Below are 20,036 nucleotides of genomic sequence, written 5' to 3' on the forward strand. Positions count from 1 at the left end.
CATTGTGTCCGGTTAAAAGTCAAATTCTCATTTAAATCTAATAAAGAAAGATCATTTCTAATATTTTATAACCAAATCTTTTTAGGTCTACCTCTACCTTTCTTAACATAAGTCAAATCTAATACCTCAATTTTCCTAACCGAGTCATCGGAAGGCCTCCATTTAATGTGACCAAACCATCTAAGGCGACTCTCTCTAATATTATCTTCCACTGGAGCTACTCCAACCTTTTCACGTATATGCTCATTTCGTATCCTATCTCTAAGGGTCAAGCCACTCATCCACCTAAGCATCCTCATCTCTGCAACACTTAACTTAGTATTATGCTTCTCTTTTAATGGCCAACATTCGGCACCATAAAGCATTGCCGGTCTCATCGCCATCTTATAGAATTTTCCCTTAAGTTTGAGGGGGACTTTTCTATCGCACAATAAGCCCGATGCATTCCTCCACTTCAACCATCCAACTTGAATTCTGCTGATTATATCCCCATCAATTTCACCATCACTCTGAACAATAGATCCAAGGTATCTAAAACGTGTACTCTTATTAATGACTTGATCATCCAAAGTCACAATCCCATCAATAGGTCTATTGCTACTAAAATTACACTCCATATATTCAGTTTTAGATCTACTCAAGCAAAAACCCTTAGACTCTAAAGTTAACCTCCATAATTCGAGTTTACCTTCAACTCCCTCTCTAGTCTTATCAACAAGAAGAATATCATCAGTAAAAAGCATACACCAAGGTACATCCTCTTGCAAATGTCTAGTGAGAACATCCATGACTAAAGCAAAAAGATATGGACTTAAGGTTGATCCTTGATGTAAACCAACCGAAATAGGAAAATACTTGGTCAAACCAACTTGTGTTTGAACACAAGTACTAGCTCCATCATATATATCTTTAATGATTTGAATATAAGCATTATTAACTCCTTTCTTTTCAAGAACTCTCCATAGCACTTCTCTTGGAAGTTGGAACTTTATCATATGCTTTCTCAAAATCAATAAATATCATATGTAATGAAAAAAAAAAAAAGGTTTAGAGCCATGATAATGCAAATGGAAGTTTGGGCTAAGAACGGATAGAATTTTGATGGTGTTTTACAATGCGATAGCTTTCCAGTTCAAATGGCACTTTTCACAAAGATTTACAACAGACAATAATTTCCTTTTTAAAGGTCTTTATTGAGGGGCATAAGATATGATTCATAAAGAACAATAAAATATAATGTAAACAAAAATTAATTTCCAAAGAATTAACTTCCGCCATTGAGTGGCACAAAAAGACTACTAGGCCAGAACCTTAGGAGCTAAGGGAAGAAATAGTTGTGTAACTCGGACAAAAGTTGATGTACACAGTATCTATGATGATTGTAGCGCTCCTCATGATTATAATTGAATCTACATTAGAGTATTAAATATTCTTACTAATTTCATCCTATATTAATCCTTATTTTAAAGGAATTTGTATGCTTGATTCTTCTGTCAATGACTTCATAATCCAAGTAATCACCATTTATTTCATCTCATCAAAGAGATGAAAAAATGAATGGTATTTTAACTATTTCTTGCAAAGAATTATTCAAACAATAAACTACAAATGTTCTCACAGTAAAGTTATTTATCACCACTTAAAGCACATGTACAGACTGCATACACTATGGAGCTATATATCAACTGCTTGTTCCATGTGCTATGCACTATCCTATTCGCCAGAGTATAATATATCAATTTAATTTGTTGGTTTAACTTTAGGAATGAAGTTGGCACGCTTTAAAAATCAAAAACACAAATTGCTGAGATGGATGGTTTTTTAATCATAAATCCACTTAGAGTATGGAAGTTACGCTAGTGATCAAGTCTGAGACAGGATGAATCTCATGATAGAACAGTCTATGCACTTGCAACATTGCAGCATGAACTAGTCATTAGCATTAGATGCAGGAATAAACATGTATGTATGGAAAAGGTAAATAAACACCTGGTAATTATGACAGGAATTCCTGCATAAGCAGCATGGACTGCAGCCTTTACTTTAGCAGTCATACCCCCTCTCCCAACCCTGGACTTCTCGCCAAAAGTAATTCCCCCATGATGCCTCTCCTTTATGTAAGTATGTATCAATTTCGAATGTGGGTCACTGGGAGGACCACTGTACAGGCCTTCTACATCACTAAGTAAAACAAGGAGATCAACTTTCAACTCGAGAGCTAGTAGAGCTGCTAAGCTGTCATTATCCCAAAATATACCAGATGAGTCCTGCAGGTAACACAAAATTTGAAAAAGTGGCATAAAATCAAAAGATAAGACATCTGAAAAATAATGAAAAAAAAACTCAAATGGATGCCTTGATTTATCAATACCTTAACCGACTGTATGTGGAAGGGTAAACTTCCATTTTCAGGTGATATGAATGTTCTTTCAACAGATAATAGAGCATACCCAAACAGAAGTTTCGATTAACTCTCAATTTTTTTAGTTTAGAAATGGATAAGAATTAAACATCAAGGACTGGCAAAGGACAATATAGTAGCACTACGGATCATGATGCCATCTAATTCATCAATTCATTGCTACTTTGAATATAGCCCAATGAAGAATCAATGAAATGAGTTATCCACCGAACTTCACGATCCAAAGTATTAAAATTTTAGAGCATTATATATTTCAGGAAAGCCATTTGCCTAAAATATTACTATCAAATTTCATGATGACTACAGATAGTTAGGAAAATGCGTGCCCCAGGAGTAATGGCATAGTAAGAACAAGGGAAATAAAACCGACAAGAAAACACACTATAAAACAAGATAAAAAAAAATTATTTGCTTCAGTGAGATCAACTTATATCCACGACCACACATAGATATAAATGGCCACTAGTTCAAAGATATAAAACGTAATATTTGCACACCCCAAATATTCTCCACTCACTTTGCCTCATATAAGATTGCCTCTTTCCTCTCTCCCTTTCTTCGTATACTCTCTTTTTTTTTCTTTCCGACAAATTCTACGAGAATCACACAGCTGAATGAAGGAATTAAGAAATAAGAACTAAAAATTTATTATTATACCCACCAACTGTTTCCCAAAAATAGCAACTCTCTTAATTCCCATAAGCTTCATGTCAATCACCAGCTAGGATATCAACTCCCACCATATATTACATGTTTTCATTTGAGCGTCGTCTTCTGTAGATGTACTCCTCTCTTTCAGTCATTTTCACTTGTCAAGAGACTTACCTGAAAATGTTAGTTTAATAGAATGAGTTTACAAAGTAAACTCAATGGATAATCATCATTAAATACACAACAATTAGTCATATAAAATAAACATACATCTTTCTTGTTTATCTTTCTTAGTACGTAACATATACATTTTCTTTCATATATCATAAGTTTTATAATTCGTTATTCTTATATAAATTACTTCATATTCTATTTCATTTGTCCATTTTCACTTAATATTCCTTTCTTTTTCATTTGATATTTAATCTATTTCTATTAGTATAGAAGCACCATCTAAATGTGCCAATAAAGGTACAACCATTTCCATTTCCATTTCATTTTTCTTTTACATGATTTTACTATAAAACTATTGAAATTACCCACATTAAATATTTTTTGAATGTTCAGTTTCCTTCAAAATATTTGATCCCTGAAATATACTTTCAATATTTGTCTCAACTCAGGTATGAAATTCTCCCTATTCCAATAACATTAAATTTCATTAATTAATGTTGAAAAGTATACAAATTCAATGTCACAATAAATTTGATTTGACTAACATCCTTAAAAGTAATATTAAATGCATTGGCTATTATATAGGAATTGTCGAAAGTTTCTAACTTTCCATATTTTGAATTCCGGAAAACTCTAAAATTAATTAAAATTAATTGCTTCAATCCCAAACCTTTGTCCCTCTCTTTTTCACTTAAATCGAGGCTCACCACCCATTAATAGGATTTATTCCTGTGACATAAACCCAAAATTTTGTATCTACTTCATATATGAATTAATCAGAATTTTAAAGTAAATTTAAATATCTTAATTGTTCCTCGCTGTAGAAAATGAACGCTCTCTTCTTCTTCTTTTCCAAACTACCTCCCTTTCCTTCAAATTTCTCTTTTCTTCCTCCCCTAAATTCTTTCTTCTACCTTTAATTGAACATTTCTTTTTACTTAAGTAAAAGTAAAATTATGAAATGATATTATTAGAAATAATAAAAATAAACGATATACATACCTTCATTGTTCTTCTTCTTTCTCTCTCATTCGTTTTAAATTGGTTGTAACTTCTCACGTGATTTTTTCCTACAGGAGTGAGTGAAACTAAGATATTCTACATGAGAAGTTGTTCTTCTTCACTCGTGTATGTGTTCCTTCGCTTAGAAACCCAAACTTACTCCGTCTAAGGCTTTACATATGCGAGCGGCATCAGCTCAGTCCGTTTGGATCGCAAGCCACGTCGGTTCTGCTCTCTGTTACGAAAAAGGTCAGTTCAATTGGACCGGCCGGCTCTAAGACAAGCCGGAAATTACAATCTTCCCTCGTAAAAATTTCGTCCTCAAAATTTAAAATCAAGTATAAGTAAACATACTTTTTTTAAGTAAACATATCTTAATTGAATAGATGAGGGATATTTCATGTCTGCTTCTTTCTCACATGTAGCATCTCTTTATGTTTCATGTTTTCATAAAATCTTTACAAAAGATATCTCCCAATTTCTCAATTGTTTCACCTCATATTCTAGTATCATTTTAGGTTCCTCAATATACTTCAAATTAGGCTGCAATTCAACTGTTTTTTTATTGGATTCTCTTTGATTCATCTGATATATACGTCTGAAGCACTGATATATGAAAAACATTATGAACTCATTGCATATGCACTAGTAGATCCAATTTGTAGGCCATATTTTCAATCCTCTCTATGATTTCAAAAGGATCTATGAATCATGGCTCAATTTTCCTGTCTTTTCATATCGTTTTAACGTTTAACACCTTTCATTGAACTGGCTTTAATGAAAACAAACTCTCCCACTTCAAACTCAACTAATTTATACTTTGCATCATAATATTTCCTCTGTCTATCATGTATTTCTTTTAATCTATCTCTGATCAATCTGATTTTTCTAGTGACAACATCCACTAGTTCAATACTTATTATTTTTCTTTCAACTGTATCTGCTCAACACAAAAGTGTTCTGCACTTCCTTCCATAAAGAGTTTCATATGGCATCATTCCAATGTTGAATTGAAAACTGTTATTATATGCAAATTCAATCAAGGGTATATGGCCCGTTAGATTTTGTTTGGATAAGTTTTACTACTTCACTCAGGAAATAACCTGGTTATTTCGATAGGTCTTACGGCTCTGTTTACAAGTTGCCTAGAGATTTGAATTTAAGTTGGGTAGATTTGTACAGTAGGCACTTTGGTTTACAGTTGCTTACTAGTCTGACACTAGATTTTTGGTTTTCAATTATTTATTAGTCTGACACTAGTATTTCTATTACAATAGGTTCTTTTTACGCTTCAGTAGTGTTCTTCGTTTTAGTGATTTCTTTTCCTTACACTACAGTTTTGTCTACATTATTAGTTCTTGCCTTGCAATTTAGTTTTCAGTACTTTTCTTTTTTCTTACACTAAACTTTGTTGATAATACTGATCTTTTGTCTGCCTGTTCGTTTGCAGGAGTTCCTATTGTTTTGGAGCTTGCATGGAGTTAGAATTTTTTTAGCTTTGTTTGAGTTTTAGTTTTTTTTTTCTTTTAGTTTTAATTTTAGGAGTTTGGTGTTTTAGTTTGTGTGAGTTGTATTAAGATAGTTAGTGCAAACATTGTCTTCTTTTTTTTGTTTTCAATTTTTGATTAATTAAATATGCAATTTTACCATAGTGGCTCTCTCCATATTGTGCTCCAATATAATTAATTAACCCATTTTAATTTTGAATTTTTAATTGATTAATTAATCGCTAAATTAAATAAATTTATTTGAAAATAAATTAATTAATTATTAAATGAGCTCAGATTTAATTTGAAATTAATTGATTAATTGTTTCAATTAATTAAGAGAAATTTTATTAAAATCATAAATTAATTGATTAATTTAATTTTGAATTTAATTAACCAATTAATTGAGTTTTAACTTATGCTTAATACAATTAACTAATTAATTAATAGTTAATTTCAATTCAATTAACAAACCATTATTAATTAATTAACAAATTATCGCTCACAAAATTTTTTAATCAAAAATCCTTTTTTTAGAAAGTTTGGTAGTTTTCTGGAATGGCTTCGGCAGCCTCCCGACATCCCCTACCTCCAAGGTGAGGTTGGGATTGTACTTGTCGTTGATTTATTCCCGGTCGGATCTAAGATTAACGGCGCAAGGGCTTCGATTTGAAATCATCCGGCCAGGTCTAAGATTGACGACGCGAGAGTTTCGATTGGATTTGGAATCGTCCTAACCGGATCTAAGATAAACAACGCGAGGACTTCAATTTCAAATCATCCCGATAGGAACTAAGATCGACGGCACGAGGGATTCTATTTGAATTTGGAATCGTCCCAATCGAATCTAAGATCGATGGCGCGAGGGCTTCAATTGGAATTGGAATCGTCCTGGCCGGATCTAAGATCAAAGGCGCGAGGGATTCAATTTGAATGCATATTTGCAGTGAAATTTGTTTAATTATACATACTTACACTTTGATTATTTAGGCTATTAGCTACAATTATTAACGCACAAAGAAGACAATTTAAATCTTATCTTTGAATTAGAACTAAAACAAATAGTGTTTTGTTCTAAATAGGTAATATATGCTTCAAAAGAGCGGAATTAGATGTAATGGGAAGCAGAGGGCAAAAGTATTGAGTGGATCGGATACGGGGTTTTGGGTTAGAACAGTTGTCGTGCATGGAATGGGCCGTGGGATTGGAGGTTTAATCAGAATGAACAGAGGTATTTGGTCGGAAGCAAGCATACACATAAAGGCAAGTCGCGTGAGTATACCATTGGGAGGATTGTGTAGAGCAAGCATTCGGTCTTGTACATCGTGGGGGAACAAGCGTTCGGTTTTATATACAAATGGGCTACGGTTTAGCCGGCAAAATCCACGTGGGAGACGGGATCGTGAACTGGGGCGTTCGCGCGTGGGGTTCAAGCTAGGAGTTGGATAAGGAAAACGGTGGCTCTGGACCACGTGATTTATCTTGCGCATAGGTCTCAGGTGCAGGACTTGAGTGGTCGGACAGCGTGAGGAATTGGATTTAGCATGAGGAAGAGAGTCCTTGCAGAGTGCTCGATTGAAGCTAGAGTTGAAGAAGGGTTTGGGCGGCATGGGGTGTTCGGTCAGTGGTGAAATCGTACACGGAAACATGCTTGCATAAAATGGATCGAGTCGGCGGTGGGTCGGGCTAACGGATAAGCAAGTTCGAGTGTGCGGGAAAGGCTGGTTCGAGTGAGCTGAAGGCAGCAGAATGGAAGGTGTTTGGTGTGGCTTTGGGCCTATCAATGAAGGCATGGAACAGACAAACCAAAGCAGAAGAAAAAATTGATAGCATTTTTTTTTGTTCAGTTTCTTCGTATATTAATTGATCGAATAGTTGAGTAATTGTGTCGTTTCCGAAGCGTTGTGTTTGTTCACTGGACTTCTGCAGTAGTATATTCATTTCAAATTCCCCCCCCCCCTTTATTTTTTTTTAATTTTATTTTATTTTAATCAATAAGAATATTACAAAATATATATTTGGTGAATCAAAAGGAAAAAACTTTTAATAGTTAAAAATAGTTTGCGGTAAAATCAAACTATGCATGAAAAGATAAAAAATAAGAAGCTTTATTATAAAATTATATTTAGATCTAAATACTTTAACATTTGGAAAAGACATAGAGTCAATTGGGATTCTAAAAAAACATTATGGGATTCTTAGAAAACATTATGCGATGTAAAAAATTAGCTTTTAGCGATTTATATAATAGATTAGACACTAAAAAAGACTAAAGAAGTATATATGAGTTAGCCAAGCAAAAAGATAGAAGTAAAGATTTAGTTCAAGTAAAGCACCAAGGATAAAGATAAAAAAGCGGTTTTCTTAGAAGAATATATTCAACATATGTGAATGAGATATTTCGATAAACTTTGCAATGAAAAATGTTAGAATGCGATTGACTTTGGTGGGTGACCTTAGCAACCTAAATATTTATTTTTATCATTGTATTAGTAAAATCAAAAACAAAGAAACTTTAATTTTATCATCGTATTAGTAAAATCAAAGTCAAAGAGAATTTACAAAAAATGAAGCGTGGAAAACAGTACGATCTGATGATATTCCAATAGAAGCGTGGAAATGCTTAGGAGACACAAAAGAATTTCTTAGCTTACTATTTTTTTTAATATTGTTTTGGAGACTAAAAAGATATCAAATGAGTGGAGTGTTTTGATTACAATTTTTAAGAATAAAGGTGATGCACAAAAGTTTATAAATTATAGATGAACTAAATTAATGTGTCATAAATTAAAATTATGGTAGAGAATAATTGATCATATGTTAAGACATGATGCTAATATATCTAAAAATCAATTTCGATTTATGTCGGGTATGTCTCCTATGGAAGCTATACATTTGCTGAGATGTTTGATGGAGAAGTACAAAGAGAGTAAGGAGGATATACTTATGATATTTATTGATTTAGATAAAGCATATGATAAAATTCCAAGAGAAATAATGCTCTAGAGAGTTCTAGAAAAAAAATGAATTAATAATGCTTATATTTAAGTCAATAATTATGCATATAAGAGTTATTACTAATGTTCAAACACTACATAGTTTGACCAAGTATTTTCTTATTTTAGTTGGATTACATCAAGAATCAACTTTAAGTCCATAGATTTTTGTATTAGTCATGGATGTTCTTACTAAACATTTGCAAGAGGATGTACCCTAGTGTGTTCTTTTTATTGATGGTATTCTTCTTGTTAATAAGACTAGAAAGAGAGTGAAGAAAAACTTAAAGTATGGAGGTAGTCTAAAGGTTTTTATTTGAGTAAATCTAAAATAATATATATGGAAGAAATAGATCTAGTGAGGGGGATTGTGACTTTGGGCGATCAAATCATTAAAAAAAGCACACGTTTTGGATTCTCAGGTCTATTGCTCAAAGTGATGGTGAAATAATTAGGGGGCATTATTAGTAGAATTCAAGTTGGATGGTTGAAGTGGAGGAATGCATTGAGCTTATTATGTGATAAAAAAAGTACCCCTCAAACTTAAGGAAAAATTCTATAAGATGGTGATAAGATTTTCAATACTTTATGGCATAGAATATTGGTTATTAAAATAGAAGCATAAAATTAAGTTGCATGTTGCAGAGAAGAGGATGCTCAAGTGAATGAGTGGTTTTACTCTTAGAGGCAAAATGAAAAACGCATATATACGGGAAAAGGTTGGAGTAGCTCCAATGGTAGATAAGATTAGAGAAAGTTGTCTTAGATGGTTTGGTTACATAAAACGTCTTCCTTTCGATGACCCGGTTAGGAGATTGAATGTATTAAATCTGACCTATGTTATAAAAGTAGAGGTATACCTAAAAATACTTGATTAGAAAGTTTTAGAAATGACCTTCTTTATTAGATTTAAATGAGGATTTGACTCTTAATAGAGAACAATGGAAAAAAAATGATTCACATAGCAAACCCCACGTAGTGGAATAAAGGCTTGATGTTATTATTATTATAGTTGCAGAGAAGAGGATGATCAGGAAGATGAGTGGCTTTACACTTAGAAACAAAATATGAAACGAGCATATACGTGAAAAGATTAGAGTAGCTCCAATGGCAGATAAGATTATAGAGAGTCACTTTAGATGGTTGGATCACATAAAACATCAGCCTTCAGATGACCCTGCTAAGAGAGTAGATGTATTAGATCCAGCCTATGTTAAGAAAAGCATATATAGAGCTAAAATGATTTAGTTATAAAGTATTAAAAATGATCTTTATTTTTATATATAAATTAGAATTTGACTTTTAATGCATGATGAAGAAAAAGAATTCATGTACCAAACCCCATATAATAAGATAAAAGTTTGTTATTGTTGTTGTACATGCAACTTGTGACCCATCCATAAATAATTCTTTGAGGTGGCACTAATATTCGGTAACAATTTTGTTTTGATTAAAGTGATAAATTTAAAAAAATATATATATTGTTGAGATTTATGTGGCTAAATTTAGTAAAAAATTTAACAAATTTCAACATTAAATATAAACCATATTTCAACTTGAAATTCAAGAATTTTAAAAGATCTTGGCCTAAAGAAATAAATCTCTACAAACCCTAAAAATCTACCACTTGAAGATTTATTTTTAATGTGTAAAAGAGAGAGAATCATCTTTACCATCTAAATCGACCCTTAGGGTTGCTTGAGGCATTGAAGTACCTCCATCAATGAAAAACTTATCAAACACTTTTATCACAAACCTTGTCTTATTATATTGCTGCCTTGCAAAGCCTTCCAATCCTTTGAAAGCCCTCATTTGACAAAAAATTTATCCCATGTTGCACCTTCGGAATCTCTAACAAAATAGATTAAACGGTTGCTCCTATCGTTCAAGTGTTTGAAGTCATGCATATGATATCTTTGTCTCTTCCATTAGTTATCACCACAACAACCACAATCACCTTATAAAAGGTCGAGATATTACCTTCTTAACATAACTGTATAATTGAGAACAAGTTCCTCTCCAAGCAAAAGCATGCCTTATATTACAAAGCTTCCATATAGTCTTATTGTCAATCTTTAAACATCACAAACTCTCACAGCACTCAAAGTTCTAGCATAAACAAAATGACGCTTCCTATAATCTCATACATAATAGTCAGTCATAAACTTTTTAGTGCATGATTGACAGGGTCAAAGACCCGTCAAATGGACTATAGGACCAGTTGATAGTAAAATGACTCTTTTATTACAGTTAATACTGTAACACTTGGAGTTGCTCCGGTTCATGAAGATAAAAGCATTCAAGCGATAAAAGTCTTATCTGCATTCACTAATTGGACATCCTTGTTGCTTGAATTGTTGGTATTGAGCGTACATAATTTGATTGCAGTTAACAAGGAGAAATCATTTGCTAAATTTATACATCCACTACCAAGAGGAAATTGGACATTTTCATTCTCATAGAAGATGTGTCAGCAGTTGTTCCCACAAGATGATAGCCCTACCTTTGAATTTGTGCATCGCCAATTTAGCATGTTCTTCTGTAGGTATCTCTATATATTCAAAGGTTTCCACGGACTTGAGCCAATCATTCGCTAAGCAAATTGATTGCAGTTAACAAGGAGAAAACATTCGCTAAGCAATTTATGCATCCACTGCCAAGAGCAAATTAGACATTTTCATTCTCATAGAAGATGTGTCAGCAGTTGTTCCCACAAGATGATAGCCCCACCTTTGAATTTGTGCATCGCCAATTTAGCATGTTCTTCTGTAGGTATCTCTATATATTCAAAGGTTTCCACGGACTTGAGCCAATCAAGACAGTCCGTAATATCCATATGGCCATTAACATATGGCATATAAAACTAAGTACTTGTTGGTAATGCCTATTTTGATTGGAATTTCGAGCGTTCTTTTGATCATTATATACCCAGACATTTACTTTTTTATCTATTCCCGATTCTCGATCTTCACATCTCGAGAGGCAAAACTATTCATCGGAATCAAAATTGGTCAAGTCCTCAAGCCATCTTTCGCACTGTGACCTCCATTGGGTCAAGGTTTTTTGGAGATACTCGTCGAATGCCCTGATTTGGTGGTCACAAGTCTCATTCAGAATGGGATGTTCTTGCTGTTGTTACATAGTGACGGACTCTCCATTCAAAATAATGAGTATCATTTGAACATCCAAGGGGAGGATGTTGAATCTTCGTTCTAATGTAACGACGGATACTCACAAGGCTTGCATGATGAAACCTTCTTTTATGTCGCAGTACCCATCTCCCCACCATCAACCATCATTGGGGCACTCCAAGCTCTGATGCCACTTGGTGCAGGGATTGGCCAAAGATTAGGCTAGATTGATGAAGAATACTACTTCAAAAAAGTTGCAAAACTAGAGTTACTTGAAAACAAAGAGATAAAATAGAATAATAACTACTTGTATATCCCATCAAGCCACCCCCTCTAATTACATATACTCAGTAACGAATAACTGCCATGGATAACTAAGCAGTTTGGTTTTGAATAGAAAAGGACTACGCAAATAAAAAGAGATTAACTCATTAATATGGAACGTTAGAAATAAAAAGAAGGATGCAATAAAAGAGGTGGTGACTTTAGCTAAGGTTGGTATGGACTAGATGTTGCATCAACAAGATGAAGATTACAGCAATCTCTTATGAAATAATTAGTGATAAACATTTTATATAGAGTACAAGATCGAGGAAGCCCATTGAACTGGCCGAGCGAGGAACTAGTGCATCATAAATCACTTCACTTGCAGCATTCCTCCATCTGATTTAAAATTTATCCACCATTTACTTATTGACCATTCCTTTACATGTGGTCAGCCTTGCGACACACCAACATGCACTGAGGCAACCTTTTAATTGGCTCATCAATTGAGAAGAGCCACCGCCTGTTTCTTGCCTCCTACTGCCCTCACCCAAGATCAATTCAAAGATATCATTGAGCTTCAACTTTATAAACTCACATGAACTATTGTCAGCCACCAAGTTCCAGTCCAATTCTCCAAAAGCGGTGATAAAAGGCTAAATGCAAGAGCTTCATTGTAGAAGTTAATACATCATTCTCTACTAAGTTGTGATCATATTGAAATTCTTGATATGCACAATAGAAAAAACACCTTTAGCCAAATTGAAAAAGATTTTTATTAAATGATAATTTGTTTAAAGCTAAATGTTTCTTGTACATATCTAACAGAGCCCTTATCAATAACATGCATATAACACCCAAAATCGTTAGTCCAAGATATCCCCATCATCTAGACTCGTAGCAGTGGGCTTTACTTTAAGAAACATAGATGCGACTTCATTTGTTACACGTAGTTCCTTATTTGCACTTTCTGATACCCAAAATCATTGTCATCAAACCTGTTGATCCTAACCTTCTTTTATTTGTACTCCGTTGCTCTTACTTTTATTATAGAACTCCAAAATTAACCCAATTTTAATCCCTTCTTTCTCTTATATTTTGTTTTCAATAAATACATAACGCTAAAAGAGTCGCCCAACAACCAAAAAAAGGAATTTAAAAATAAGTGCATAAAATTTTATTATTATATCCACTACATGTTTTTTTCAAAACAACCCTATTTGCTTCCCCAACCAAATTTAAATCACATCACCCACCATCCATCTTCACCATCGCCAACCTCTAACACCGACTGAGGTTATCCAACCATTCTCTATAAGTTGTTGATCATTCTCAATCCCAATATAGTTGGATTCATTCTCAATCTCAATATAGTTGGATTCATTCTCACACTTACCACCAGATGCCAACCATTGACCACTTGCAAACTCTTCTAACACCTAGACACCACCAACCAAGAACGCAATAACCCCCTCGCAACTCATCGACAACGTCAAGCAACTTCCACACACTCAACCACCTCCAATCACATGGAGATAAGTATTTGTTGTTGGTGTTGATTGCTTAAAGGAAAACAAGAGAAAGAATAAAACCCACATATCTTCTCCTTTGCCGATAGAATGCTAGTGGTTGGTGACTAATGAGCTCAATCATTGATTAGTCTCAAAACAATCAAGGTTGCTCTCCTAGATGATTGATGAAGCTTGGCTTCAAATAGATCCAAAAAGCATGCCAATATGCAATTCACGACCTCTCCATGAATAATATTTTTATTATGCAAGAATATTCATAATAAATATGTTTTGATCAAACTCTTAAATTTAGAATAACTATTGATATTTAGGTGTTTTAATTTAGTAATAAAGTTTGACATCAAATATAACCCACATTTGAACAAGATATTTACAAATTTAGAGAAATTTTGATATTAGGAAATAAATATCCACACACATTGAAAGTCATTTATTTTAAAACAGCTTTATGCTAGAGAACATGAAGAATGAATTAGGGTAGAATCATCAGAGCACTATAAAGTGTACTATATCATGCTTTAAAAAATAAGAATTTATTAGATTATGTTATTTTATTCAATGTCCTTAAAATTTAATGTTAATTTAAAACTATACAAGTGCCTTAAAAATACTTCCAAGTGCTATGATGCGCAGACACACACCCATAAGAAGGTATACAGTGTCGATCACGTATCAGATACAAACACGTGCCCAAAACGACTGGGACACATGTCAAACACAGTGAGAACATGTCTGATTAAAATAATATTTAATTAAAATCATACATGAGTGCCCAACATGCATGTCCTTATATTTATTTATAAAAACATTTAAAATTTTATGTTTTAAATTTATAATTTATTACAATTGTTTTATTAAATGAATTTTTTATTAATAATAGAATAACCATTTCTTTCGTCCATCACTCCTTCGCCCGACTCATCTAGGGCTCTCTTTTGCTCCCTTTACTCCTTCATTCTCTTTGCTATCTCGATTTGTTGGCTGACAGCATACGATGTTGACGACGCATAAGAAGATCTACACATAATCTCAATTACTCGATCCCTCACTCTCTCTTGATCTCTGCATATGACGAGACCGACAACACCGATTGAATCCTACATCTATCGTGCTAAAGGTAAGAGGCTACAATTTTTTCTCCTGCTAAACAGTAACTGCTCATCTCTTTGCATACGCATGGTAGGGTTCGGGACTCCAAGGACGACACCAAAGACCTCGCTTTCATTTTTGCAGGCCCAGGTTAGGTCCATTCCAAGTCGCTAGAAGGCAGCTACACTATGTTGAAGCCTTCAAGGCTAGAGGGTATTTTATCTTATCGTTTGTCTGTTTAGGATTCTTCTAAGATTTAGTTGCAATTTGAAACATTAAATAGTTTCATGTTTATGCCTTTGTAATGTGAACGAAATAAAAATTCGTATAAATAAAATTTTACATTGTGAATGTAATTCTTTTTCCAATTTTTTAAATGATATCTATCTCAATTAGAACCCTATCAATTGATGACTTAGGTGAGAAGCCATAGCTAGATCAATTTAAAGAGGAATCCTAAATATTGTTGTTCTATCAAATAAAGTTTGAATATTCATAAAGTGAATATAAAAACTAGCAAAAAAATCCAAATAGGAATGATAGGATATTTAGTTCTAATGTTTAAATAGCATCTATTTAAAATAGATGTTTCTTTATAATTAGTTGCTTGAGCAAAATGTGAGAATCCATTGACAAAATCACTCTTGTTTAAACTATAGAGTATATGCAAGCAAAATGTGAGAACTTAGAAAACTATGTTCACATATTTTAAGCAAAGTGTAAGGACAAAATACACACTTTTTACTCATAAGCTTATTATCGTGCAATTGTATTTAAGTATTTCTCATGTTGAAGCCAATTTGTTAAAGATTTATCTCTTCCACTCCATTAGTTTCTTTAAAAGCAAAAAAAAAAACAATAGTGATGGTGGAACTGGGAGTGGTGAAAGTTCAACAAAGCCTTCTATAGAAGCCAATAAGCCCTTATGGAATCATGTTACGAATATGGGAAAAACTTCTAAAGTGGAGTAAATGTTGCATTCAACAACAACAACAACATGAAGCCTTTATCCCACTACGTGAGGTCGTCTATATGAATCATTTTTTTCATTGTCTTGTTAAGAGTTAAATTCTCATTTAAATATAATTTTTAAAAAAAAAGTCATTTCTAATATTTTATAACCAAGTCTTTTTAGGTCTACCTCTACCACTCTTAACATAGGCCAAATATAATACATCTACTCTCCTAATCGGGTCATCACAAGGTCGATGTTTTATGTGACCAAACCATCTAAGGCGACTCTCTATAATCTTATCTGCCAACAGAGCTACTCCAACCTTTTCACGTATATGCTCGTTTCGTATTTTTTCTGTAAGAGTAAAGCCACTCATCCACCTAAGCATCCTCATCTCTGCAACACTTAACTTTATTTTATGCTTCTCTTTTATTGGCCAGCATTTTGCGACAAAATGTTGCATACAAATGCAATTATTGTGGTGCCACCTACAAAGGATCATATTCTAGAGTGAAAGTACATTTATTAAGAATTGTTGGGCATGATATTAAAATTTGTCCTAAGATTAATACTTCACAATTGAATGAATTGCAAAGACAAGTTGATGAAGCTAAATCAAGGAGTAAAAGGGCTCTTCCTAAAGAGATAATTTTGCCCACTACTAATGGTTCATGCCACACAATTTCCTCCTCTGTTAAAGTTGATGATCTTACTACTAATGTTAATATAGGTGCATTTACGAGTGAAGGATATGAACCTAAGAGAAGAAAAGGTGTTGCAACTAATTCTTTGGAGAAGTCATTTAATAAGCAAATGCCAGAGCAACTTGATAGTGAAATTGCAAGAATATTCTTTTTAGTTAGACTTCCTTTCAACCTTACAAAAAAACATTATTATAAGAATGCATTTACTTTTGCATTTAATAACAATCTTGCGGGTTGTGTTTCACTTGGATATAATGTAATTCGATCAAAATTATTAGAGAGGGAGAGATTAAATATTGAGAAATTACTTAAACCTACAAAGGAGTGTGGAAGGAGAAAGGTGTTAGTTTGGGGTATGATAGTGTATGATAGTTGGATTGATCCTCAAAGAAGATAACTCATTAATGACATAACTATTACAGAGAATAATTCAATGTTCATCAAAGTTATCAACAGTGAAGGGCAATACAAAGATAAATATTTCATTTTTCAATTTCATTAAAGAGATGATTATAATGATTGAGCATTTAAATGTTGTTCAAACTATTAATGATAATGCACCAGTTTGTAGAGCTACAAAGCTATTTATAAATCAAATATATCCTCACATCTTTTGAACTCCATGAATTGTACATACTCTCAATCTTCCTCTAAAGAATATTTATGCAGCTAAAAATATTATGATAAATGAAATCACATATAATGAAGGTCATCGGATCACAGTAATTGCATGAGATATTTTGAGTAGAAATATCATCATAAATCACCATATGAAACTGTCTATCTTTAAAGACGTCTTAAATTTGAGAATGCTAGCTTTAATTGAAACTTGTTTTGCCTTTGTCATTGTCATGTTGCAAAAATTCAAACAAATAAAAAATGCACTTCAGTCCATGGTGATCGGTAAGAAGTAATCTTGTTATCAAGAAGATAATATTGAAAAGGCAATTCACGTAAAAGAAAATATATTAAATGATTTATGGTGGGATAATGTCAACTATATTTTGACTTTCACTTATCCAATTTATGAGATGGTAAGAGTGGCTGACATAGATAAATTCTTCTTACATTTGATTTATAAGATGTGGAACTCTATGTTAGTTAAACTGAAAAAAGCAATATATAAACATGAAAGAAAATTAAATGATGAAGACCCAAGTGTTTGGAGTGGTAACATATATTGTTATTAAGGATAGGTGGAACAAAAATAACAAACCTCTGCATTGCTTGGCTCACTCTTTAAATTCAAGGTAAATTTTAATTAATTCTCAATTTGTTGAATAGTAATTCTCTGATTTTATTTTCTTTATTTTTTTAATATATTCAAGTAAAAAATAGCTTCAAGAGAACCTTCAACATGGTTCTCCACAAAAAAAAAAAAAAATAAGTTTCAAATATGATAAAGGCATGCATGAAATGTTATTTCCCAAATGAGGAAAAGGGATGAATGATTGGCTCACTCTTTAAATGCTTGGCTCACTCTTTAAATTCAAGGTAAATTTTAATTAATTCTCAATTTGTTGAATGTAATTCTCTGATTTTATTTTCTTTATATTTTTAATATATTCAAGTAAAAAATAGCTTCAAGAGAACCTTCAACATGGTTCTGCACAAAAAAAAAAAATAAAGTTTCAAATATGATAAAGGCATGCATGAAATGTTATTTCCCAAATGAGGAAAAGGGATGAATGATTAATATATAACTTGTAAATTTCTTTTGATATTTAGAGGAATTTAGTGATCAAGAATCTTTGCATTATAGATGGATAATGGATCCAAAGATTTGGTGGTTGATTCATAGAGCTTCAGCACAGCTACATCAACAATTGCAATAAACTAATTAGTCAAGTTTCATCTTCTTCTAGCGAGAGAAATTGGAATACATACTCATTCATTCAATCGATATAGATGAACAAAAATACTCCACAATTGGGTGAAAATTTAGTTTATGTATATACAAAACTTCATCTTCTATCAAGAAAGATCTCAATTTATATGAAAGGTGATAACAAGACGTGGAATATTGATGGATATGGGTTTGAGACCCTAAATGATATGGGAATGTTATAGATTGCAAATCTTTCTCTTGATGAACCATATTTAAAAGAAATGATATTCATTGATGATAATATTGAAGGCCAAAGACAAAACCCTAAATCCAATCCTAATATTTCTTTTAATGAGTAGTTGAAGCTTGATATTGTACCAAGTAGTTTTCTCTTATATTTTTGTGGTTGAACTCGACATTTTATGCTTGTTTTTTTTACATTATAGACCAGACAAGTAATCATGATATTAGTTTATTATTTATTTGTCATTTTTAATATAATGTTCTTTTAATTTCTATGCACTATTTAAAAATTCTAAATCGTGTTTGTAGTGTACCCGTGTTCTATATTTTAAATGATAGACGTGTCCTCTATCCATGGCATGTCCTGTGTCAGTGTCAGTGTGTCCATGTCGGTGCATCATAGCTCAAATGTGTTGATTTTATTTTTTTAGATAGAACAACCACATCAAGCCTGTATCTCAGTATGTGGGGTCGGCTACATGAATCTTATTTCTCCATTGTGTCATGTTAAGATTTTTTTTATTTTTAATAACTTTTAAAATATATATTATTCTCTAAAATATATTTTGTATCTGCAGACAACAATAACCTATATGAAAAAACAAATGATATCCTCATACGCAATGATTGTGACAAAATTCACTAGAGAAGTAATAGATTACCATGAAAGAAAAGAAATTCATTGCTAATGACATCACTATGGAAAAAAAACTTCTAGACAAATATAAAACAAGTTGACTATTATCAAACAATCACATGAAAACGTCATAAAGAAAATACCTCATATGGTGCTTTCCTAGTACTGATTGCATCATTCTCATTGAAAACTGGCACGACTCTGAGGGATAGCAATGTTTTCACCGTTTCAGTAAGCTGCATCCTAAAGTCTGGATCCTTAAAGTCAGTATCAGTCACAAGAAGTTGAGAAGATGACACATCCAACTGCATATAGTGTAACACTTCCATCAGAAACTAAAAAAAGGGACTAAGGAAGATGTCACATCAAACCCTACAGCCGGTAAAACATTCATCACAAACTATAATAAGTTATCAAGGAACTAGTGCCACGAAAGAAGGCATTTAAATTGATTAGGGAATGCTTTGAAAAAGTAAAATTTGGGCATCTTATTAACAATAATGTTTCAAACACTTGCCTGACTGAATAAAGCATCATACAGCGCCATGAGACCACTCTGGCCAACAGCTGCACAGGCTTTTCCATCCAGTTCTAGTTGTGGTTTTTGAAGATCAGCAAAACTACACAAAAGTGAATGATATCAATTTAAGGATCAGGTCATGCATTGATGAAAAAGAGTGAGTATATCACTTATATTTCCGATAAAGTAAATGTCCTGATCATATTGAGTTTATTTGCCCATGTTTAAAATCATCTTTTATATTTCGTCGTCACCATCACAATCTTTCTAAGGTTTGTAAATGTGATGTCTATATTTACCCTTAAAATTGCACAATGATATAAACTCTCTTTGCAATACATACCGCTTCTCCTTAAAATCTTTAATGAAAATAGTGGTAATGGAAATTCTTCTGAAAAAGT

At 32.8% G+C, this 20,036-nt stretch overlaps 1 protein-coding gene across 2 annotated transcripts in view; it reads right to left on the reverse strand.

Moving 5' to 3' along the window:
- Window positions 1-20,036, reverse strand: part of LOC110102720 (delta-1-pyrroline-5-carboxylate synthase) — a 52,815-nt gene that overhangs the window by 30,189 nt on the left and 2,590 nt on the right. For both annotated transcript variants that reach the window (XM_020831171.2, XM_020831168.2), the window contains exons 5-7: window positions 19,633-19,735; window positions 19,259-19,420; window positions 1,990-2,267 (exon numbers count right to left, since the gene is read on the reverse strand). In XM_020831171.2, coding sequence (XP_020686830.1) covers window positions 1,990-2,267; window positions 19,259-19,420; window positions 19,633-19,735 — 543 coding nt within the window. The remainder of the gene's footprint in view (window positions 1-1,989; window positions 2,268-19,258; window positions 19,421-19,632; window positions 19,736-20,036) is intronic.

Source organism: Dendrobium catenatum, unplaced genomic scaffold (assembly GCF_001605985.2).
Source record: "Dendrobium catenatum unplaced genomic scaffold, ASM160598v2 fragScaff_scaffold_1557, whole genome shotgun sequence".
Classification (NCBI taxonomy): Eukaryota; Viridiplantae; Streptophyta; class Magnoliopsida; order Asparagales; family Orchidaceae; genus Dendrobium; species Dendrobium catenatum.